Source organism: Morus notabilis, unplaced genomic scaffold (genome assembly GCF_000414095.1).
Source record: "Morus notabilis unplaced genomic scaffold, ASM41409v2 Scaffold503, whole genome shotgun sequence".
Classification (NCBI taxonomy): domain Eukaryota; kingdom Viridiplantae; phylum Streptophyta; class Magnoliopsida; order Rosales; family Moraceae; genus Morus; species Morus notabilis.
This window is the reverse complement of record NW_010366489.1, coordinates 84,060-109,833: the sequence shown is the minus strand read 5'-3', so window position 1 is coordinate 109,833 and position 25,774 is coordinate 84,060. Positions and strand designations below refer to the sequence as shown.

At 31.9% G+C, this 25,774-nt stretch overlaps 2 protein-coding genes across 3 annotated transcripts; one reads left to right on the top strand and one right to left on the bottom strand.

The window, feature by feature from the left end:
- Nucleotides 1-3,840: 3,840 nt before the first annotated feature.
- LOC21398756 (agamous-like MADS-box protein AGL30) lies at nt 3,841-8,907 on the bottom strand. The gene is made up of 13 exons (XM_024173663.1): nt 8,815-8,907; nt 8,288-8,349; nt 7,751-7,985; nt 6,757-6,813; nt 6,650-6,668; nt 6,449-6,513; nt 6,343-6,355; nt 6,196-6,257; nt 5,980-6,076; nt 5,348-5,392; nt 5,129-5,256; nt 4,315-4,687; nt 3,841-4,219 (listed from the first exon to the last, which is right to left on the bottom strand). The coding sequence occupies exons 3-13, from the start codon at nt 7,933-7,935 to the stop codon at nt 4,208-4,210; spliced, it is 1,056 nt and encodes a 351-aa protein (XP_024029431.1). The 5' UTR covers nt 7,936-7,985; nt 8,288-8,349; nt 8,815-8,907; the 3' UTR covers nt 3,841-4,207.
- An 8,295-nt stretch (nt 8,908-17,202) lies between these two features.
- On the top strand, nt 17,203-19,706 carry LOC21398755 (transcription termination factor MTEF1, chloroplastic). 2 transcript variants are annotated; one of them, XM_010110381.2, is made up of 2 exons: nt 17,203-18,209; nt 18,998-19,706. In XM_010110381.2, exon 1 carries the CDS (start codon nt 17,210-17,212, stop codon nt 18,194-18,196), a length of 987 nt encoding a protein of 328 aa, XP_010108683.1. In that variant the 5' UTR covers nt 17,203-17,209; the 3' UTR covers nt 18,197-18,209; nt 18,998-19,706. The 2 variants fall into 2 exon arrangements, with proteins under 2 accessions (XP_010108683.1, XP_024029438.1); XM_024173670.1 differs by having other exon boundaries at nt 17,203-18,214.
- The last annotated feature ends 6,068 nt before the right edge of the window (nt 19,707-25,774 follow it).

The following is a 25,774-nucleotide window of genomic DNA, read 5'->3' as shown; positions in this document are numbered from 1 at the left end:
TGCTGTTTACATCACATAATGAGGAGTCAAAAGTTTCGGATTGCACATGGAACAAGAAAGGTCTTGTTCACATCTTATTAGAGTTTTTCCACGTCACAGCTAACATTGGATACATTTTTTTCAGCTTTATAATAGAGTTATGATATGATTTTGCTTGTAAAATAATGATATGAAAGTAAATGTACGTGCAAATTATCACTATTTGCTGAGAGCGAAAGATTGTGATAAAATTAGCATCCCTTTGTTGATTGGAATTTTCCGCATTAAAATAACAATTGACAAGTGTATCAATTCCTCAAGCTAGTTATTCTGCGATTCAAGGATTTAGGTAAGTTTAGCTTCTTTGGATTGAATAATTGAAAAACGCTCAAGGACACCATTGATTTGTTAAACACCATTATTATAACTTTAGGTTGTTCCATCTTTTATTAATGGTGATGTTTAACACTATCGGTACTAAATAACATTAGTTTAATAAAACGCTGTCAAAAAATCTAACCTACACAGTGCGGCGCCCAGGTGCTAAGATGGGTCAAAAATTTACATTTTTATTTATGTTATGTATTCTAAAATTTATACACGATTTTTACGAATTAATGCAATAAGCGACACTATTTTTTTATGAATATTCTATTTTTTATGATTTTCTTTATTTTTCATCTTTGAAAAATAGAATAAAATAAAAATGACGTCCAAAAATTCTGAAATTTTACAAATACGATTCTTACATTTTTCTGAACATACATGTAAAAAATGGCCTCAAATTATAAAAAAAGAAAACGCTGCAAAAAGCCCCGACAACCTGTTAAGAATGTGTAATGTGGAAATTTGAAGCGGTGAAAGTGAAACCAATTTACAAACTATTTATTTCACGTAAACTTTTAAATGTTGGGGTATATTTAATTAAATTCCTCCTTTTTTGTTATGATTCTAATATAATCAGTTAAAAATAGGGTAGTGCCAATGGTATTTTTTTTTTCATATGCTAGCATATAATTCTCTAAAAGAAATACAAGATTAGTCTCTTAATTTATAAAATTGAAAAGCTCTTCATAATAGCAAAAAGAATAATGAAGGGAAGCTCCTATATTTGTTAGTTTTTCAATGCCTACTAACATTATAAATTATTATCATTTCTAGTTGGTAAATGTTGTTACATTTATTTATAAAAAATCATATTTATTTATTAAAAAAAAACTCTCACCTAATGTGTTTACTTAAAATGATAAAATCACTTCAATAAATATTAAAAGATGGATAAATAATTGGTATAAACCTAATAGCTATAGCATTTTTCTTTTGAAAATGTTGGTATATTTATTTGTATTTATAACTCTCTCATCTAATGTTTTTATTTTAAATGATAAATCACTTCAATAAATAATGTGCAAGCAAAGATGGCTACGTAAGTGCTTTGCTCAAAACTAATTATGAGACAATCCATTAATGATAAATATCAATAGTTAAGAAGTAGATATCTTTCTTTTAAATTCTAATGACTCGTATGAATTTGGTGTCACACCACTCACCGGCACCGCTAAACTACACTCATAAGCTTATAGCGAACAGAATCTAAGGTCACAGTCCAAGATAAGCACACAAATATTTTATTTTCTCACTTTTTGTTGTAAAAACACATGAACCGTGTTAGTTTTCAAGTTAGCGATTATGTCTACTATGTGGCATACAATTTTCAACAAGATTATTTCTTACGCAAATATATATATACATATTTATATATGTATTTCAATTTTTTTAAGAAAATATTTCTTTTCTTTTTTTTTTTTTTTTTTTTTTTTTTTTAAAAATCCTTTTTTTTAACATTTTTTTTAAAAAATATTTTTTTTTTTTTTTTTTTTTTTTTTTTTTTTTTTTTTACAAATCCTTATTTCTAACTGCCACGTTGCAAAACAAATTTGAATAAAGAAAGTCATAAAACTGTGGACAGCATTTATTTATTTAGGGCTCTTCTTTAGTCTTTTCGGTGGGAGAGGTGCCCCTCTGATGTAACAAATGATATTATACAAAAGATAACATGATAAATCTAAAAAGTTATATTATACTTTTTTAATGTTAATGTTACATTCATTAATTGTTGTATGGCCTGTTATGACTTGTTTGGAATAATTTATGTTTTTTTAAGTAGTAAAAGAAGATAAACATAAGTTGGGAGCTTTTTAATTAGTGTTTGGATAGTGTTGAAAAAGTATTTTTATATTTAAGAAGAGCTTTTGAACTTGTTTGGGTAAAAAGTCAAAAATACTTATTGTTATAAAAAGTAATGTAATAAAATGATATAAATAAGATATTTAATTTGTTATTCACAAATAAAATGTTAAAAATGTTAATAAAAAAGCTTTTCATAAGCACTAAGTGGATGGTTTATTTTAAAAGTGTTTAAAAAAGTCAAAAGCACTTTAAGGTTGACCATCCAAACAGATTCAAAAGTGGCTTTTGAACTAAATAAGCCAATAGCAGTTTGTTTAAACCAATCCAAACAGACTCGTATTACATTTTTCATATCTATATGTTATGGCGGAGGGACCTCTGAAAGAGAAACCGTAGAAAAAGCTTATTTATTTAATTATTTGAGAGGAATTGTGCGTTATATATGCATCGCTAACAATGCATGGTGAGTTGGAAACCAACTAAACAACGCCTGTTATGATTTGTTTAGAATAGTTTGTGTTTGTATTTTTAAGTAGTAGAAAAAAATAAACATAAGATGGGGTTTTTTAATTAGTGTTTGGATAGTGACAGAAAAAACACTTTTATATCTAAGAAGAGCTTTTGAATTTGTTTGGGTAAAAAAGTCAAAAGTACTTCTTGTTATAAAAAGTAATGTAATAAAATGATATAGATAAGATATTTAATTTGTTGTTCACAAATAAATTGTTAAAAATGTTAATAAAAAAGCTTTTCATAAGCACTAAGTGGATAGTTTGTTTTAAAAGTGCTTAAAAAATCAAAAGACTTTAAGGTTGACAATCCAAACAGGTTTAAAAGTGACTTTTGAACTAAATAAGCCAATAACAGTTTGTTTAAACCAATCCAAACAGACTCGTATTACATTTTTCATATTTATATATTATAACAGAGGGACTTCTAAAAAGAAACCGTAGAAAAAACTAATTTATTTAATTATTTGAGAGGAATTGTGCGTTATATATGCATCGTTAACAATGCATGGTGAGTTGGAAACCAACTGAACAACTCCTAAACCCTTAAAAAGACATTTCACTTCATTGTCTATTGTCTATCTTGCATGTCATTTTGGCTTTTCAGGTCTCTTTCCATGTCATTTTGTCTTTTCATGTCTCTTTCCATGTAGATTTCCCTTAAGATTCATATTCCGTGACATCAAAGAATATAATTTAGCCTAAGATTTTCACTTGGCTTTTCATGTTGGAAATATCGCATATCTCGCCCTCTATTTTGGTCGTACACTTGTATCCTTCTCTGGCGGTTCACACGTCTCTTATCATCCAAACTGTATTCAACAGACTCCCCATCTTTCAAAATCAAATCCAGATAACGATATTCGAGTGGTCGAAATTTTATTTTAATAATAAAAAAAGCTCTATTTACCGTAGAATTTCTATCAATAATAGTGTGTTTTAAGACGTTAAATTTGACCAAAATTACATATAAAAAAAAAAATTATGCAAAAACTGATACGATAAAAATATGACGATTCAAAACCGTACTGCTGGAGTAAATTTTCAAATAAAATGACAAATTCTTGAGGAAAAAGCAAAAATACAAGTATGAATTTTCTCATTAAAAAAGAAATGTATATTTTCAATCAACAAGACAAAATGATAATAGCTTTGTCTGCCGTGTGTTGTATAGAATGGATACACTTGGAAGTAGTAGGCAAAAATCTCATCATATATCTGTGATTTTGATTACTATGTATGTATATGTTTTTATTTACAGCTTAAGAAACTGAGAGGGGTTCAAGGTCATGCAACATTCTCGATCTTGACACCCCCTCAAGGTAATTTTTGATATAGTATTGGCAAAAGATTTTTCTGTTTTTTTTTTTCCCTATCCCGTAGTATACATCACTCACTGTATGCCTTCTAATTTATCATAGCAAGGATGAGAAAGCTGTAAAAAAACCAAAATCATTATGCTCCAAGCAAGATCCAATTTCTGCAGCAACTTTTAGCAGTGAACGAGCGAAAAAGTTTCATTCATGGGTCTAGTTCGGTTGCTGCAAAAAGCAATGAAGGTGTTCATAACAAGTAGGAAAAGTTTTAACGATCAAAGGGTAAAACCAAAAAATAAAAAATAAAAATAAAAGCTCACCTGAGGGTACAAAGTCTCATCTAATATAGAAACAGCATCATAGGGCCCAGATGTTGAAGCCCAAGTACTTTGATGGGTTGTCTCGTATGCATGTCTAGGAACTTCAAAGTTTCCATTGACATGATAATCCACAGCGTTTTCCTGCGGATTCATCTCTGCTTGAGGCCGAAATTTTGTATCATTTAGCACATTCAGATTGTAAGGCACGTAAGGGAATTGGCCGCCACCCAGTGGTAGCCTCATTGGCGCGGTTTGGCTTAACTCGTTGACTATGCCGGTTTCTTGTCCGGAATTAGAAATATCCAAGTTTCTGCCCATGCCAAAGTAACCAGAATAACTCCCAAATGAGGAACTTGTAGAGCATTCAATATCCCTATAAAATAAATAAATAAATAAATAATCCACCAAGTTGAAAAATGCCGCAAATGAAGAAGACGCTAATGAATTGTTGGATTAAAGCACGAATCCTTTACTAATGAGAGCAATAATATAAAACAGGCAAACAGAAACACAAATAATTTATACCAGTTCACTCTCAAATATTAGAATTACATCCAGTTTCAGCCACCGCAAAATTTCACCATAATGAAGATTACAAGACAATCACACACCTCACGCCTCTCAGACCTTGTAAAATTACGGCAACCAGAAATACAAATGTGAAATCCCCAATATACCTAACAAGTTTTAGCTCCACGAACTCAACATTATCTATATATGTTATTATGCTATACACAGGACTGGACTAAGCAATTTAAATATTATTATTATAATATCACATTCGGAAGCATTGTCATTCGACTGAACCTCTCACCTGTGGGGAATCAAGCTTGGGTCATCCGGCAAAACAATATGTTGACCATCATTATTCGGTATCCATGAGAGAGGCTGTAGCTGTTGCTCAGCACCCACCCTGAAGGGTAAATGTATCCCATTTTGGAACTGCAAGACGATACTAGTTAAGATTAGAAGTTTTAACGCATCAAAGAACCCTATTGCGGAAAATATTCTCAAAACGCGCGCTAGTTTTCACCTGACTGGAGTGTTCTAATGATATTAGCTGTTTTTGCAAAATCTCCTGCCAAAGTAAAGTAGAATGTATTTGGTATTTAAGGTAATAAAATAGAAAAGAAGTACTGAGATTTAGAGTAGGGAAAGAAGAGGAAAATGTATGTAACTTTGCTCTCCTACTTCTGGTCTTAAGGCTAGTGTGCGTGTGTGTATTATTGTTTATTTGTCGCAAACACCGGCTGTATTTTCCTTCCAAACTATGAAGTCTAAAGCATACTATTCACTTCCCGAAAACGGCTTTCATTAACTTTATTTGGTCCTATCACCTTCTGATCAAACAGCAAGTGCCCATAATTTGTTATCCTTCTCCAGTGGTTGGAGTCAGCTCTTCCCCTCATCAATGACTATCAGGTTCCTAAACTTTTTGAAAGTAGAATTTCCTATTCAAGCTACCAATATCTTTGTACCACTCTTTGGTATAGAATAGATTCTAAACAAATCATTCCAGAGGCATACATAAAACATTCCCAAACTAGAAAATTTGGACAAAAACTGGATGACAAAGTTTAACAGCCGACCTAAGCATCTAAAGAATATAACCTAGTCGTGGGTACACAATAACTTCCGAACGATAGCTTTATCAGAGCAGCATACCTTGTGGGTTTGAATTCGGTTAAGTGATTCTCTTAGTGAATTTTCCATTTGCCCAAGATGTTCTACACTATCAATCTTATCAGGGTTAGTCCAGTAGCTGCATAACTCAAAACAAATACAAAATTAGTATACAACAAGCATTAATCAAGCAAGACTTAGCGTCATCCATGAGGAATGAGAGGGAAATCTAAAATGAAAAGATTTTCAGATGTTAACCTGAGTCTCTTATGTATCTCAGAAAGTTGAGACTGAAAAAAACTAGCTTGGCTGGACAACTCCTGCCCACAAAACATGTGATAATCAGCATTTATTGTCCAAGAGTCTTTCGCGATAACAAAAATTGTTGGACGTGCGTAAGCTTACCTCAGTTTGAGAACTGAAACCAAACAGAAAAAATAAGAAGTATTAGTATCCAGATTTTGAACAGATACATTGAATCTAAAAAGGGTAATTTGTATAAGCAACATACCTTGTACCCAAAAATTCTTGTATATTCACATCATGATCCAACTTCTTAAAAGTTTTTTTCAGTGCCTAAACTCTCAAAGAGAATAATGAGAAAGAAACACAATCACAATACAGATAGAAACTATAATAGTACACAGCTTACATCCATAAGGAAAAAAGAAAGAATTTTCTGACAGAGAATAGGTTGTAAAGGCAAACTTACTTCGAGACTTTCCAACTTCCTGTTCCAATAAAATGAAAGTAATTCAGTGACAATTATGTTTTATGTATATCAATCAAGGATGCATGATGTAAGAATTCAATTTGTACCTTTTTGCCCTTTCCTGAGGAGTGAGTTGAGCAAATTTGGCAATAACCTCTTCAATGCTGCTCAACAGGAACGACAGTAGTAAGAACAATTAACCACACTGTAAGGCTATTACATTGTAAATGAGCAATCCCTTTAAAACTTTTCAACTTAACTTGCATGTGCCCAGAAAAGGAAAACGTAAAAGCAGACAATATCCATTCAGAGTCATGATGATGGCAAAAATATCATTTTACTCACTATGAGAAGTAAAAGAGTTATACCAAACAAGAGAATTAAAAGTCAAACCCTCGTCACACAAGAAGTATAAAAGAGAGATCCCAGGAAAAAAAAAAAAAAAAAAAAAAGGAGAGAGAGAGAGATCCTAAACCTAGAGGCATTAGAATACCACAAGATTAAAAGATATGGAAAGCCTGTACAAATACTTAGAACTCAAGTGATTCAAAAAAAAATTCTCAACAAAATACAAACGGCCTTGAAAGGAGATGCTATTGCTGTGAAACTAACGGTAAAAGAAAGAAGTATGGTTGGATTCCTATAACACAAGCCCACATAAGCCCCAAGATCGGCCTTAAAAAGAAAGGAAGGAGACAGATGTACGCAAAACAATGTTATGGTCATAAAGAGTCTGGTGACCGATTCTGCCAGAAAGAGATGAAGACTTCCTGACTCAAGGAAAATTCCTAAGGCATGAGGGTAAGCATATTACAAGCACAGAAGGTAATACAATTAGACCTCATCCACGCTTTTGTACACATGTGTCCATTTCAGTACAAGCATCACATTTGTTTAGTCCAAACCGAACCTTAGCGAATTCGAAAGGTTTCAGTTTCCCACTATTAATGGCAGAAAACATCACGCCAAGAATCCATACATGTTTTGTCTCTCTTTTCTTGTAGCCACAATAGAAATCCTATGTTTTATGCTTTACATCAGTTGGTAAGACTTCTAAAAACGATTACTAAGATAAAAACAAAAGTGAAACAACAAACAAACCTGCGCTTTCCGCTGCACAAAGAAGGCTTGCCAGTTGGTGAGAACATGAGAAGGATAATATCTATATCACAGAGTATAGATAACTCGTTAGCTTTTTTCATGATGCCATGCTTCCTCTTGGCATATGTCGCTTGACGCCCATTTGTGTTCTCCAATTTCTTTATTTTTAGTTTTACCCTTCCCATCCTGCACCTTACACCACACTTCTCTTTTGCAGTCTTAAATTATTCGAGGCCTATTGAAAAAATAAAATAAAAAATCCCATAAAAAATCCAGTTACCAAATCCCAAAACTCTGAAACAATTCAGCAAGATTTTTAGAACACATTAGCATTTATGGATGTTCGTGTCCCGATTGAACCACATTTCCACATATGAGAAACTCACCTATAGGAGGCAACAAATTTAAACAAGAAAACAAATCACAATTCACCATTTTCCTAATTCTAAACATAAAAAAAAGTGAATCAAGATCACCTCTTTTGCTAAAAGAATCCGAGTTCCAAAAAGAAAAGCAAAACCCATATGAGAAACTCACCTATAGGAGGCAACAAATGCACCAAACAATGCCCAGTTTGCAAAGCCAATCATTTTCTTTTTCTATAAAACAATTAAACACCTTTAATATTGTAAAATGCAAATGTATCAAAAGATCTCAAATTCAATAAGAACCGACGACTAAACAACAAAAATAAACAAAACCCATGTGAGAAATACAACAGCAGGAGACACCTTTTAAGAATCAGAATCGCCTTGAGCCTTGAAGAGTATTGGCAACCAAAAAAGTACAGAAATTGGAATTGGATAACACATAGAAATAGAAAATAGATATGTATGTAACTATGTATGAACCCACTTAGGAGAGAGAGAGAGAGAAGGGAAAACGTACGTACCAAGAGAGGAAAAAATCAGGAACAACAAACACGTTTTGAACTCCGTAATCGAATCAAAGCGTCAAAAAGGTTGTGAAGTCAATAAGGGTACGGAGATTCAAAAGGCAGAGGGAGGGAGAGAGAGAGAGAGAATAGAGGTGAGAGAAAGGCGTGTGTGAGAGAGAGAGCTTACATATAGCTTAACATTACACGACCGGGTTGTCGCCAAAATCGGTCATCATACCTAAGGCGCAAGAATCGGAATCCTCGGAAATCCCAAAACCAACAAAACCAACTCATCTTTATTTCTTTCAGAAAAAATAAAAATAAAAACATTTTTTTCTGAGGGGGAAAAACACGTTCTGTTTCTAAGTATTTTTTATAAAAAAAAAAAATTTTCTAATTTCTAACTTTTTCAACCCCTTAAAATGTTAATTCGGTCATTTTTTGGGCGCCAAATTGTTCTTTAATTTCTCTGGGTTTGTCCCACTGATTTAACGTCTTTCTAAATCGGACCAGCAGGTGCGATAGTCATTTTATATGCTGTAGTTAAATACTTATTGAGGGCGTTTAAAATTAGTCTTAAAATAATTGTATTTTTAATAAGAAGTAAAAATGAAATTATTTTAAAAATTATTTTAGAATCGATTTTAAAATTACGTTTAATTAGTTTTTTAAGAGATTATTTTGAATATAATAAAAAAATAAAATCGTGTTTATTAATTAATATATTATAATATTATTGATAATTATTAAAAAATGAAAACAGAAAAATGAAAATATTTTTTAATTATTTTTAATTTCTTTACAAAAATCATTTTCACTGTTTTCGTTTTTAAAATATTTACTAAACAAACGTCGTTTTATTTTTATTTTTCATTTTTTATTTCTCAAAATACGTAAAAGTCGTTTTTAAAACAGTTCTAAATACACATTATTTTCAATTAATCAGGATGAAATGGCCATTTTAATAAACTAGCAAGTGCGAATAAATCATATGGATTGAATGTTTGCCGTGAAAAATAAGAGAATTTCTCTAAGACAATGCCATCTATAATATTAGTTTATAACTTTGAATTTAATTAAAATCACATTAATGTAAAATAAATAATTTTTTATATAAATTTAAGGATTTAAAAAAATAAAAAACCGCCGGTATTTTTTTTTTATCCTACCAGATAAGTTCACGAAAAATAAACATTTAAAAAAAAAGAAAAAGAAAAAAAAACCAGTAATGACAATCATATTCCAAGTTTACCGGTGGCAGTAGCCTACCGTGTTATTGACTCGCCTGCAGTGATACTGAAGGTAATCTAGCACGTTATCTAAAGTATTTTGTTGCTATCGTATTACTTGTGGTGATCATGGTGAGACCGTCACTAACTTAAATAATAAAAAAATAAACCAAAATAGTTATCGTCTTAAGAATTAAATAGAAAATGCACCAAATAACATTTTTCCAAACCATAATTGATAGCATATTTTTTATATGTTTTGTTGAAACACATTTCTGATACTTTCTGTTTTTGATTATATTAAAACGGTATTTCGACATTTTTAAAAACATTTTTTATAATTCAATTGTATTGAAAACCGAAAATATTAAATTATGCTATAATTTATTTATTTAAAAAAATTATGTTATAATTAATTAAGGATCTGTTCTTTTCACAACTTAAGTCACGATTTAAATTTTTTTATACGAAAGAAAATACCACAGTAAAAAAATTAAACTTGAGTTGTAAAAAAAAAAAAAAAAAAACTTAAATATCTTATTAAATATGTTATTTTACTCATTCTCTTTAAAATTAATGAAAAACAGCACATGAGACTCCAACGATGCGCAAGAGGGAGATATGCAATGATGGTTTGGTGGTGGATTACAAGTTCAGATTGTAACCATCACTGAGATAAGGAAGAAGTGGGAGAAATGCGAAAAATAGAGATGTTTGTTCTAATTCTAAAATCCTTAATAATCCATAAAGTTTTTATTTTTAGAAAGAACGTGACTTACATGTAAAAACTTTTTTAATATGAAGAATCAATTTACTACTATGTGGCGCTTATATTGTTACTATTTTCTTTATTGTCATTTAATGCTTTTAACATTTGTAGTCATTTGTCATTTAGATTCCGACCTTTTTTTTTTTTTTCTTATTCTTGAACTTATATTATCTTTTTGCATACATTTATAACAAAAATTATAATAAATATATTTCATTTCAAAATGGCTTGGCATTCAACAATCATATTTTAACAATAAGTATTTTAGACATTTTTAGACAAAAACATCAAAATTGTAAGAAAGTGATAGGACATGTTAAACAATTTAGCTCTCATTAAATCAAAATGAAAAAGAAAACCCTAAACCTAATGAAAAAAGAAAAAAAAAATACCTATACCTAATGAAAAAAGAATCAAATATCTGATACATCAACTTGGGAGATTTTTGATTTTTTTTGTTACATCAATATGGAACATTCTTTGGTTCCATAAAATGCTTCCATATCTTCTTAACAAAAAATTTGAGAGGTGCTCATACACCTTTTTAAATTTATAAGTGATTATATGCAAAACTATCTAAGTTGATAGCCAATTCTTAAAATATATGCTTGCTTTAATTTTCCAATAGACATAATACATACTTATAAACCTCTATATGCTAAATGACGCCTTTATCTTCCAATGCGGGACAAGTTTGTTAGAGCAGTATTCCAACAATTCTTTTAAAGTGCCGAGGGAAAGACGCGTCCTTTTTTTAGCATCATATTCCAACAATTCTCTTAGTTATAATAAATGGCGATTATCAATTACTTAGGTCTTGTTCATTTCACCGATTCGAGTTTTTAATTTTAGGTTTTTACAGTAAAAAATTCTCAGAAAATATCACATTTAACTTTTTTTGCTACAGTGAAAAATTTTTAAAAAATGTCACATCTCAACTCGAATTGAAAACTTAAATCTGCGAAGTGAACGAGGCCTAAAAATCAAGGATTAATAGGCAAAAAGGAAAGTTCTTTAGAATATGAGTGGTAGAAGAAAGAGAAGTTCGATTACAAATTTCGATCTTCTGATTATTTCAACTTCATTAGCCCTTTTTGCAATTTGATGCAATGCCACATTGCTTCTAGTGCTTTACTACAATTCCCTTAATCATAATTAGGAATTTGAATCTAAAACAGAATAAAATAAAATAACTTCATATGGAAAAGAAAATATCGAAACTAACACGAATGCTCCACTTTTCTTGAAGATATCTTTCATCATATTTTGAGATTTTTCTTTTTAATTGAAGTTGCTCTTCGGTGTTAACAAAAACAGGATTTCAAATGCCTTTTCTTTTTAGTGAGTTGTAATAACTAAAATAGGAACTTGATGGTTTCATTCCCTTTTTTTTTTTATCCCTTCTTTATGTTTAAGATGATCATATCTGAATAAAAATCCTGCGAGTTGTATCAGCCATTTACCCCATGTTCCTTCTCATTTCATCATGTGGTCATGTTAAAGACATAAACAATTATGAATAGTTATGAATTAATATCCTTGATAAGGGGATTTCTACTATTATTTTACGATTCTATTCTCTTAATTGAAAAAATAATTAAAAAATAGAACCAAAAAATAAAAGAGTAATAACCTCCTAATGGAGAGATGGGTATGCCTCAGTACAACATTTTATTTCATTAGGTTTGATTGCGTTATAATAGCTAGGTATTTGGTTGTTTGTTAAAAGTGCTTGCCCCGTGACTATTTGTAGATATGGAGTTCTATCGTTGTTTTGTTCGTTTAAGTTAAAAATTTGAGTTAAAAAATAAATTTATATTAGGAAAAAAAAACTGTAGCATAAAAAGTTTAGTTTGAATTTTTCTAAGAGAAAACACTGTAACAAAAACTTGAGTTGTGATTCGAACTAGTGAAACGAACGAAGCCTAATTTATGTTACTTTCAATAAGTGCTATTCACATATTGGAATTTACGGATTAGGGTGATCCATAATCTAATAAAAACTCTTGAATTAGGAAAATTTTAATCCATTGCCAATTCAAAACTCTACCCAGTCCAATCCAATTCAAAACTATTAAATTTCAAAGATTGGATTCAACGAAGTTCATGATTTTGGACATTTAAAGTTAATAAGCTATTAAATGCTTTTTTTTCCTTATTAGAATTTAGAAATTAAAACAACCCAATAAAACTTAAAATTCGAAGTGTTATAACTCAATCAATTATGACAAACTAACTTCAATTAAATTCAAAATGAAATCTTCATCGTTTATCAACATTACTTTAAAGTTCAAAGTAATTCAATGTCCACAACTTAAATAAACATATTATAATGTAAAATAGTTCAATAGATTCTGATTTCTTATAACCCAATCAATTATGACAAATTAGCTTCAATAAAATATAAAAAACTTTACGATTATTTTCAAAAATGCCTCCGAACTATGTATATTGTTTCAAAATGTTCCCTGACTTTGCAAAACAGGTTAAAATTCCCCGTGATCTATAAAAAAACATGTCAAATTATCCCCTCCGTCCAGTTTTGTGTATCAAATGGATAGAAAATGCATAAGTAACGTGGTAGTTCTTGTCTTTTTTACAATCCCTAATACCCTTTCCCTCCAAATCATTAAAAACCCTAACTCCATCTCTTTAACCAAAAAAAAAAAAAAAAGAGAAAAGAAGAAGAAGAGCCAACTCCTCTGTACGTAGAAGCTTCAATTGAAGGCAACAGGACCATATACATTCACATATATGAAAAGCACCAAAGCTTTTCAATGAAAACAAGAAAGCTTTTCTCACACCATGTTAACGGAATATTCACAAGCATAATCAACAATAACGATTTCATCATTTTACCAAAACAAACACAAACCAAATTTAGTATAAAAAAAAATAAAACGTTGTAGACATTAATTATTAAGACTTACCATAGTTGGGAACTCCAAAAAGATCCAAATTAGAGGAGCTTGCCATTATTCGTGAAATAAAACAAAAATCCAAACAAGCAACTTTCAAGTTCGGATCAGCAGGGAAATTTAAGGAAAAGAGGAGGAACCCTAGATATTATATTTGAGGAATTTTGTTTTTGTGGGTTTTTTTTTTTTTTTTTTGGAAAATGAAGGGCTATCCCTTTGTTACTTAAACTTTGTTACTTAAACTTACACAATTTTATTTAAATGCCCTCTATTAGTTAATTTTTTAATATCACGTATGTATTTTCCGTTCATTTGATACACAGAACTAAACTGAGAGGCTTATTGTAACGCCTCCACCACTAAACCGGTCTAAGGCCGAATTTAGCGAGGTGGTGCTACTTAAAACATACTTTTTATACTTAAAAAGATGCGAAAACTTATGGTTTATTTCATCACAAAATTTTCTTAAAAGTTTTTGAACAAAATGAGTCAGTGTGTAAAATGATTACAACCACAAATCTTAGACATTAAACAGTTATTCAAAAGCGATAAAAAAAAAAAAAAAAAAACATTTTGAGCCCATCTATTGTTTGGAAGTACATATAAGCAAGATGTCATATGTAGGACTTGGAGTACTCAGCCAACCTTGGAAATCATTTTTTTTTTTTTTTTACTCTTCAGTAACAACAACATCATCTGCATCATAAGGTAAAACTAATGAGCAAAAACTTAGTAAGTAGATTTCAAATAAAGTAAATATCTAAAATCTCCGTGGCTAAAATCTCTTTGTTAAACATTGTTCATAAACTTTCATACTTATTCTTAGTTTAGGTATGATACAAAACTTTGGTTCCAAGTAAGCCTCTCTATACAAGACCTTCTCTAATTTTGGTAAATTCTTTTCTCTTAAACACTAAGCGGGGTTTTTAGAATCTCTTTCTCTTGTGATCAACAAGAGACTTCCCACTAACATTTTTCTCTAGTTGTCTCAAAGAGACAGTTTCTCTAATTTGGGGTACCGGTCCCTCACACCCCTGCTTACCCAACCTCTCATCCATTTACCATACCATAAAATCTCATAAAACATAAAAACATAATAAGCATAAATCATAATCTCTTTCAAAATAATTAATCATGAATACTCTTTTAACATAATCATATAAGAATTTCATAAGAGAATAAACTTGCATAATCACAATTCTGAACAAGTTATGTCAAATAGGTTTTGTGATGCAGTTTTGAAAATGCTTTAACTCTACTTACCTGAATTTCGATCACCACTTTGCAAGCACAAACTAGCTGGTTGTGGGGCGCCTTTAATGTGCTAATTAACCTTTAAAACTACAGCTTTCAAAAATCACATTCATATCATCATTTAACGAAACAAATAACTACGCATTGTTACGAAAATATGCATAACAAATTCATCAAAACTCAAAATATTATGAGACCAGTGGCAAATAAAAGTAGACTCAAAACCCTTTTTTTAGAGCTACTGCATGATGGGTTTTGGATTTTTCAAACTAACCAAAAACAGCCCGAAATCCAGATTGAAGTACAATCTCGTCAGGAAAATGAAAGCTTTTTAACTGAACTTATAAAATTCATCACTAAATGTAGAAAAATCTGCATGGAGTGATTCAAAAACTCACATAAAGCTTGAGATGTATACTTTAATAAAAAAATATAAGATCAGTCAAAATCATAAGTATATATAGCACGAAAACAGAATCTATATAGACTGTACAGAAGACTTATATTTGAACATTTCATCAAATACCTAGCATGCAAATCTTAATCTTCAAAGACCACTCTCATATACATGAATCATCATCTTAATAAGAGTTTATCTTCAAATAATCATCAATAATATCAAGCTAAAATAATCAATTTCACCCAGAAACCAATATTTGAACCAAAACCTCAAGAAACTCATTTTTAAGAGTCTACAACCAACATGCATAATAAGCCCCATCAAAAATCCGAATCTCAAGTAGGATTTCAACATCTTAATCTCTGAAGTCTTAGTTTCTAACCTAAGAAATAAGTTACCTAAAAAAAAAACGTGTTCCCAAGTGAATAGAAGCTCAAAACTTGGTGGTTATTTTTGGTTCTAGGTTGAAAACGAGTTGAGATGGGCTGGTTGAGTCTTTAGCTCATTCTCTCTTAAAACCCTAGGTTTGAGTCTGAGTTTTGGGTGAAAAAAGGAGTGAGAAGAGAGAAGAAAGTGCTATGGTCAGAGTTCTAGAGTTTCTTGTTAAAATAGACCAAAAAATGAAGTCTAAACTTGATAGAAACTAAATAAAAATAAAGTGGCCTTATAATAGAATAAGTGCTTAGGTTTTTCTAAGCCTCTAATAGCTATCCTAACCTCATAAAATCAACTCTAGAGTCTCTATTTTTCTTCTTCAATTAGGTGCCTTAAGTTCACTCAATTTGCTAACATAGACTTCTCTCACCAAAAACTCAAAATAATAACTAAGTCCTCAACACATTTACATAAAATCATATAATAAAAATATAAAATAATGATTCATCATTCAATAAATAATAATAGAGGTAAAATATCATATCTAATAATCATAATAAATATCATTTTTCTCCATAAATTTAGCACATTGAGTTATCACATCGAGTTAGTTACACTGCACATTAAAACTAAAAACTCGATTAGCAAAGCTATAAGTTTAATAAAATAATATGATAGCTATAGTAATAAAATATAATGCTAACAAATAACTTTGAGGTAAATAGTAAATGTGATGCATGATTTTAATTTACTAAATTTATTTATTATTGGCTTAAGGCTTAATTAAATATCGGGTGTTACACTTATTTAACTTGTTTTTTATAGATTGGGAATGTTTTGACTTGTTTTGTAAAGTTTAAAGTGTTTTGAAACAAGGTATTAGTGAAAATAATCTAAACTTTACCAAAACAATATATATAATTCAGATTCACAAATTTTATGAATTGAGAATGCTCAATCGACGAACCAATTCAAAACTTTTGGATTAAATTATTTTTTTAATCTGTTACCAGTATAAAATCCCTCTCAATCTAATCTAACTCGACAAATTAGGTAAATATTGAACTGATTGATCAGATTCATGGCTTTCGTGAATGGGCCCATACTATCAATCTATAGTTGAGGTTGGTGAAGTTAGCTCCCCTACGAGTTCACCGACGAGAATCAAATAGAATTTACTTTGGTTGAGGGAGGGCTTGTAATGATTATATGGAGCAAATTTACAGTTCTCGTCTGTCCTTCTATTGTCGTTTGCTCTTATCTTCGTTGTTCGTTTTCTTGTCGATTTGTCCCTTTATTGTCGTTATTGCTTTTAGATTCTCATTACAGTCATGTTTAATTTGTTGATTCGAATTTTTATTTTGAATTAAGATGTGATTTTATATAAGAGTTTTTTATTGTATAAAAAAAATTAAATGTGACTATTTTTTAAAGATTTTTACTATAATAAAATTCGAATCGGTAAAATAAATATGCCCCACTCTGGATTTCAATTCCTGTAGTCGTTTAAAAAAAAAAAAACACTGTCGTTGGCCTTCCAATGTTGTCGTTTGTTTTTCGATTGTCGTTTTCCCAACTGATGAGAAGAGATAAAGAACTCTCCTTTTTTCACACTGTCGAGAGTGACAGAAGTATCAATGGAGACGATGAAGCCATGGCCAAGCTCTCCCGCCATAACCAGAATCCACGCCACCACCACCACCAACACCATGATTCTCCGACCATCCCAATCCCTTCTTTTCCCTCAAGCTTCCCTTTTACCTTCCCCAAAACTCCCCACCAAAAAAGCCCCTAACGCCATCGCCAGAAAGCCCCAACTTTCGGAGCATCCAAACACCCCCACCTCCGACTCCGGCCTCCTTTTCCGGGAAAAAATCCTCTACCTCGAGAACCACCTCAACGTCGATTCCCACAAAGCCCTAACTCTAAACCCCCATTTCCGCTCCGCCCCTCTCTCCACCGTCAAGTCCGTCGAGCTTTGCCTCTCCTCCATGGGCATCGAACGCTCCGCCATCGGCCGCATCCTCGACATGCACCCGAAGCTCCTCACCTCCGATCCCGACCTCGATCTCTACCCGGTCTTCGATTTCCTCCTCAACGAGGTTGGAATCCCCTTCCCCGACATCCGGAAATCCATAATCCGGTGCCCTAGGCTCCTCGTCTGCAGCGTCGACGCCCAATTGCGGCGAACCTTCGATTTCTTGACGAATCTAGGGTTCGTCGGTCGCAACTCGATCACCTGCCACACGGCTCTGCTCTTGGTTTCCAACGTCGAAGGCACACTCTTGCCGAAGATGGAGTATTTGCAGCAGAGCCTAGGGCTGTCTTACGAGGAAGTTGTGACGATGGTGCTGAGATCGCCGGGGCTGCTGACGCTCAGCGTGGAGAACAATCTCGTGCCGAAAGTTGACTACTTTTTGACGGAAATGAAAGGGGAAGTTGCGGAGTTGAAGAGGTTTCCGCAGTACTTTTCGTTTAGCTTGGAGAGGAAAATTAAGCCCAGGCATAGGCTTTTGGTTGAGCATGGATTATCGGTTCCATTGTCGAGAATGTTGAAGATCAGTGATGGAGAGTTCAATGCTCGTTTGCTTGAGACGCGATTGAGAATGGTGGAAGACAGATAGTTTGTTTGTTGTTGTAAGGTTTGCTCAATTCATGTCTTTGATTGCTGTAAATTTGAAGTAATAGATCATAGATGCAAAGATTTGTCTTTTTGGGTATTGGAATTAGAATATGATTAGTGTTTTTTCAACTGCTAAAAAGCTTGAGCTTTATTTTTTTTTATTTTTTTATTTTCCTGTAAATGAGATGTCATTAATTAGAGATACTATTTATTGCCTGAAAGGATGTATTTGTATGTATATAGCAGCATGAGCTGAATTTGATATAGGCAAGCTTTGAATCTTTAGTTTACAATGGCATAATGTATAAACTCTTAAGGCATGATATAAGTGGCTCGAATGGAAAACCATAACTATACACTTCCACGTAACATATAGTTATGTTATTCAGCCTAACATTAACGTTATATCATAGTTTGGAGTAACTAAAATCACTTGATGTTACAATCTTTCTCGCCTTTGTATGTTACGTGAAAGTATGATTCTCTTCCAGGACCATAGAGATGTATTCCTAACAAAATGCTTCATTTCCGTAACTATGATTATGCTCTTTTCATACGTTGGCATTGCTGGAATAGAATACATTCTTGGTAATAGTTTAGTGATGAGTTCTGATTCCAAATGGTGGTTGGATGATTTTGTGTACAATTCTTATGCTGGGTTGAATTTATGCTATAGTACATTTATCTTCAAGTTGCTATTTAACCTTGCTTGTGGAATCTCTATCGCCATTACCACTGTGCTGAGTCATTCAAGAGTCGGTCTTGATAAAATCCATTCTAATTTCCTCTAATTTTATTGCAGGCTCTCATAGATATTTAGGATTGTTGTGGTTTGGGTTTCTCTGGCCTCACTTGGATATGATTCCAAACTTAAGTTCTACCGCTGGGGTATTGTTGCAGGGCTTAAGTCAGTGTTGTAAAAGCCTTTTTTTTTTTTTTTTTTAATATAAGATTGGATTGAACCCGCAGCCCTACCGCCTACCTCCACCTCATCCAAACTCCCGACGCCAAAAGGCCAAATGGTCTTAGGCGTGCTATAAAGGCATCTTAGAGATGCAGAATGAAAGGAAAAATAATTACATTGCACGTAAGCATCCTTTTTGCTTGGACATATGGGAATGGGCAATTTGTACGGCCGTGTTATTCCAGGTTGAGCTGCTGGGTAGGCTCGTTAAACTGGGAAAAAGAGTCTGAGTTGGGCTTGTTTTGGGTAAAGGCCTCTTTTTTCTCACAGTATACCTTCCACAAACTAGTCCAGAACCAGAAGTTGATACTCAATAGGATTCCAACTCAAACTTGGGCCTTTTGTTTTGGACAAGACTCTAGGAGTTGCTGAACTGTGAAATTTGTGGGTTATAATGTGAATTCCTTCCACTGTCTTCACATTAAAAAAGGGGGAAAAAAAAAAGGAATGAAAGAATGAAAATGAAGGTCAATAGAGAGGGACTTGAGGGGGAATTTCTTTTAAGATCACGAGCTTGGTTTTGCTTTCTTTAGTTTTGAATATTCATCTTTTGGGGGTCTCAGCCTGAGTGAAAATAAAGAATGGGATGTAAATTGTAAAGTTAAAAGCAATTTTCTTTTTTCTACTTGTTGCAAGCAAGTTTCTTCCTCAAGTACAATTGACTTACAAACTCTGGCCTTCTTTTTTCTTTTTTTTCTTTTTTTTTTTTAACGAAGAGCTTAAGACTCTCTCTTTCTAACTTGTTGACTGGTTCCCTTGTACACTTACATACTGCATTAACCGACAGCTGCAATTTCAATTCTAATTTCATTTAAAGCCATACTAAAGATTGTGTCATAAAAATTGGAAACATACCCTTGACTCTGCTATTGGACAGCCTTTAAATTATAAGGATGGTCCCACCCTACTTCTCTTTCCCATATAACTAATTTCCAACTTTCTTTCAACTCCTTCAAGCTGGTCTATCAAGAAGCTTATCATTTTGCATTGTTTAACATTTTTTTTCTTTTAATAAACACAGAAGCACAGAACATATATAACCCACAAGCAGATCGACTGCAAGGCCTTTAGAGAAGGTAATGCCATGGTCCATAAATAGGCCTCGTTAGGTGACCTATGCAGGTAATTGTTGACCGGAAGAGAACGTGTTAGTTGGATTGTTTAATATTAATCTAAATTGTGAATAACAAATACGTTTCTAGTTATTCATTTAGCAGTACAATGAGGATGGGAGTGCTGTCACCCAAAGCCTGACATTACAACTGAGTTTTGAGATTCAATGAAAGCGTCGAGCATAGTGTGTGTGTATTTAAGCAACAGCGCTGGGGGGGCCTCAAAACTCAAAAGCTCTGCGTTTGATAATCACCTCATATGTCGGCATACAGTTGTTACAATATCAACCTCAATGTGGCTTTGCTTTGGCCTTTTATGCTTTTGTGTGGACAAAACAATCAACCAAACAATAAAACCTCTGTGCCGAGAGTGTCTTCTTGTTCTGGAATATTTCTGTGACCTGTGGCTCGACATCCATAAACATGTTCTTTTCTGTTTTCTTCCCTCTCAAAAACGAATCTTGCAATTGTCCCCAAAGTCTATAATTTTCTTGAATCTCATATATCTATATATATATATATATATATATTAGAATAGGGATGTGGGAAAAAATTTGCATAGCTCACCAGTACTGAGCTAGTCCTCCACTGTGTCTGTGGTGTTGTTGTTATATGGGTCCAGGCCTGGCATAAAATGGGCCAAGCCCTGTTTAGGTTAGGTACCAACTGAAACCTGTCTACAAATTCTCATCCACACACAAAACTGAAATAACAACACAACAAAAATCCCTGCCCCTTAATGTCACTTTCCATTTCACAAGTTGGGGAACTTCACTTGCCCATCATTTTTGCTTCTCTTCTCTTTGATAACCACGAACATGGCATAATCACGTGATTAAAGATTACACTATTATTAGTCTCAAAAGGAGTTAAATTTCTGTTTTGAGTGAGTAGAATAGATAATTTCTTAGAGATTTCTTTTGTAAAGTATGAAAAAAATTTTAACCGTTAGATTCTTATCACGTTCTTCATACGTACTCTTGTTAATACGATATTATCCTGATATAATCTAACGGTAAAATAAGAGTAGGGTATTTTTTTTTTATTATACTAGGGCATGTTTAGTTCGCTACTTTGAGTTTTTAATTCGAGTTGAGATGTGACTTTATACGAGAGCTTTGAGTTTTTAATTCGAGTTTAGAATTTGAGTTTTGCTACAGTAAAAAGTTATTAGAAACAATCACATATAACTTTTTTGTTATAGTAAAAAATTCTCACATAAATTTACATCTCAACTCAAATCAATTAACTAAACGGGCCTTAAAAGAATTTCCTTACTAAACATTTTACATGGCATTCTTGGTTTATGCATTTGATATGTAATTAAGGCCAGGTTATACCAGAAGTAAAATGTGTTAAATCAGTTGTTGCTTTCATACAACCGTATTGGAATGCACGATTCTCAGTGAGAATGAATTTGATAGTAATCATCTCAAAGATTCTTATAATAATAAATAAAAAAAGGCAATAAGTTCAAAAGACAAAAGAAACCAGTGAATCAATAAACTCATCTTAGCCGGTTCATGAGGTGTACCTCAAATATAGAATTTCAAAGCCCTATCAAGTTTGTCCATATAAAGAAATAGCCAATAAGGTGACAAAACCCTTTTAGGTTACGTTACGTTAGATGAATCAGTTAGCCCCTAATGACCAATCTGACATGTCGCAGACCTGACGCCATGCTTATTCAAACTATCTGACACACACCCCCAGGAAAAAAAATAATCATTTTTTTGGTTATTATTCTTTGAAATGACCAATCGAGATTGGGGGTTTTTAAAGCAAAATTCCAGTACATTAGGCAGGACCCAAATCCCAGAACCCGATGGTATTAACCACCGGGTTCTTATATCGTTTATTTTTTTCAGCCCTCCGATTGTCTGAACTCTGATTATGGTCTGGTCAACTGAAGACTGGATATTGCTGCCTTAAAATTGTTAAGGGAGATTTTTCTCAAAGTTTTTTTAATGGTTAAATATGTATATTTTTTAATTTTTATGTGATTTTATATAAGTTTAATAGACAAAAAATTTGATCTATTAATTTATTAACACACCAAAAAAGGTTTCAAATTGTTAACGTGGTTTCTGCCATCGAGTTGTAGGTAATAAATAAATAATAAATAAAAGGAAATATATATTTTTAGGGGCTGTTCACTTCGTAAATCAGACTCAAATAAGCTCAATTTGAGTGTGAAATTAGACTGAGTTATACATTCACTAAACGCAACTCGAATAATAACTCGAGTTAGTGAGTTTCACCAACCCTTTATTTTCTTATTACTCAAGTTTGGTTCTACAGTGCGAATTGCCTCTGCAGAAAATGACACTTCTTTGTAATTGATGTTTGGCTTTAGTACAAGTGAACACAAAACTCAAGTTTTAAATATCAAATCAATCTCCTCCTAAATATTTAACTCAAAATCTAAACTAAACTCAAATTTTTTACAACTCAAATTCACTTTCTTAACTCAAATCAATAAATTTGAGTTAGTGGGGTGAACACCTTATACATCTATTTCAGTAATAATCTTCACAGTGGGTCTCAACTAATAAAAGCGTTGTTTTTTATCATCAAAATGAAAAAGTATATAAAATTAATAGAATGTGATACATATATTTTTAAGGTAATTTTGTTCATTTTTACTAGTTTTTAGTGAGTGACGTGTGGCAATTGCAGAAGAAACAGTTTTGGGTTTTGAATTGGAGTTATGAAACAGTTATTTATGTCAACACTAAATGGAGTGATATCTTTGGTGGGGATTGTTTTGCTGGTGGGTTTCAGTGGTGAATAAAACTGGTTGGTGCAATAAAAGATTGCAGTGTAAGTAAGTAAAGAAAAGGGTCTACTTTTATAGCCCAGGATTCAGGTCAGTCAAACAAGAGTGAGAGAGGCTTTGGACATAATTTTCCCCAACCAAAAGACCATGGATACAATGATATGACTTGTTTTGCCTTTTTAAGAACTTATCTATAAAATAAAATAAAAGAGTTTCTCCGGTGTTTTTTTTAAATATTAGTATTTTTTATTTTTACAGTCATTAAATTTAATTAAAAATACACTAAATTAAAAAAAATGTCCAAAATAAATAAATTTTGATATAAATTTAACGGTTAAAAATAAGAAACATGAGGCATGTTCTTTTGTCTAAAAAACTCAAAAAAAGATAACTCGAGTTCTAATTTTATTTAAGTTCACGTTCTTTTAAGTTTCAACTTTATTCAACTTTACTTAACTTTATTTAAATTACAACTTCAACTCAAGTTATAACTCAAATTCAACTAAAAAATTACACTCTAAAAGAACAATCACATGGTGTTTTTAAAAAGAACAAACAAAAAAAAAAAAAAAAGAGTTCTATAAAATAAAGAAAGGAAAAAAAAAATGGGTCGGTCCCTACTCTCTGGTCTCTTTCCTTGGCAAATTATCAAACAACTAAAGTGTCACATCAACCATGTACATTACTTATTAGGTGTGGATAAAGTGTAATCGCCAGTATCCCACATATCCTGCGCATTATATTTGGAGATTAATGCACGTGAAATGGTTTGGAATCACTCTCTTTTTCTATTACTCTGGATAGTGACACTTTTTTTTTCCCCCCTTTTGTCGCACAGTATAAGCAATTATTATAGAGCCCGTTTAGTTTACTGATTCGAGTTTTTAATTTGAATTGAGATATAATTTTATGTGAAAGCTTTTTACTGTAGTAAAAAAGTTAGATGTGACTGTTTCTGAGAGCTTTTTACTGTAATAAAACTTGAATTCTAAATTCAAATCGGTGAAGTAAACGGGACCATAATTGATATCGCTGATGTTTTTTAAGATAAGACCCAACAAGAAAAAAAATTTCTAACGGTTCTGAATTTGTTTCCCATCATCTAATTTGAGACCATGGCCAATCTTAAAGGATTTAAAAGTCGTTATTTTTAGTTACATATATATCCACAATGACTTGGGATTTGTATGAGTAATCAAGGTTAATCAGAAAAAAAAAAAAAAAAAAGAGAGATTGGTTTTCGCAATAGATTTTTATTTGTTGGTGGATGAAAAAGTCTCGGCTGCAGATTTGTATCGTTGTCAATACATATAATAATGACAGGCTTTTATGGTACGGTGTCCGAAAGGACCATGAACCGTTGGGCCTGCTCTGCTTCTGTGGAACAGCACATAGGGGTCTACGCACGTGGACTGGTACAATCACTTGTTCTCCTTGCTGAGACAGACAATAAAAAAGGAAAAAAAAAAGAACTAAAATAATATAAAAATAAGATAAGATAAAAGAGAGTATAGGAAAATAGAAATTTTCTCCGGTAAGACGTTTTTAATGGTAGGTTTGATCGTTAAATTTAATTCAAATTACATTAAATTAAAAAATATGTAAAATAAATAAGTTTTTATATAAATTTAACGATATATAATAAAAAACCGCTGATAATTTTTTTTTTGTTCTACCAAATAAACTCTTAGAAAAATAATAATACTAAAAAATCTCTCTCTGATTAAGATAACATCAAATTAAAAAAAGTATGTAAATATATAATTTTAAATTGAAAAGATTAAAGGTTTTAATATAAATTTAAGAATTGAAAATAAAAAATTATGAGTAATTTATTTTCTTTATTTGACTAAGGAAACTCCACTGTAATAAGAGAAAAAGAGAGAAGAAAACAAGGTACAGACAATTCCTCTATGTTAACAAAGCTGTACCTTTCCCAACCAGTGAAAGAAAATCTCAAACAAAATCAACACCCTCTGTCCTTTTCTCCATCCCTTCTCTCTTCTCTCTTTCTCTTTCACCTGTCATCTTTGGTACAGTTACTTAACTTCTTACACTCCCCATTAATACTGTACTCTTGGATATATTTTCAAAATCTCAACTATACCCCCATGCCTTGGCTTTTCCTACACTCTAGTCTTGTGAATATATTTCTGTTATTGACAACTATTGAAGCAGCTTCAGAGAAAAAGAAAAACAAAAAAACTATTGAAGCAGTTTCAGACTTCCAAATGGCAGATATATAGGCCTTGTTCATTTTATCGATTCGAGTTTTTAATTTTAGATTTTTACAGTAAAAAATTCTTAAAAAATGTCACATTTAACTTTTTCTGCTACAATGAAAAGCTCTCAGAAAATGTCATATCTCAACTCGAATCCATAAAGTGAACAAGGCCTATGTGTTGGGAGTTATTTTTGTTTTTATTTTTTACGTTTTTTTGAGAAAGAAAAAATAAAAACAAAAGAGAAACAGTGTTTGGCACAATTAGAGACAAAAAAACAGAAATTAAAATGATTTTTTAATTTAATATAAAATGAGAGAGAAATGAAAAATGACTTTTAGTCGTTTTTCATTTTTTGTTTCCGTTTTCTTCTCCTGAGTAGAAAGAGAGACATTAATAGATTTTTTTATACTGAAAATAATTTCTTGATAAAACTAGCAAACGTATTTTCAAAAGTGATTCATGTCTGAGATTGAAAACATTTTCATTTTCATTTCATACA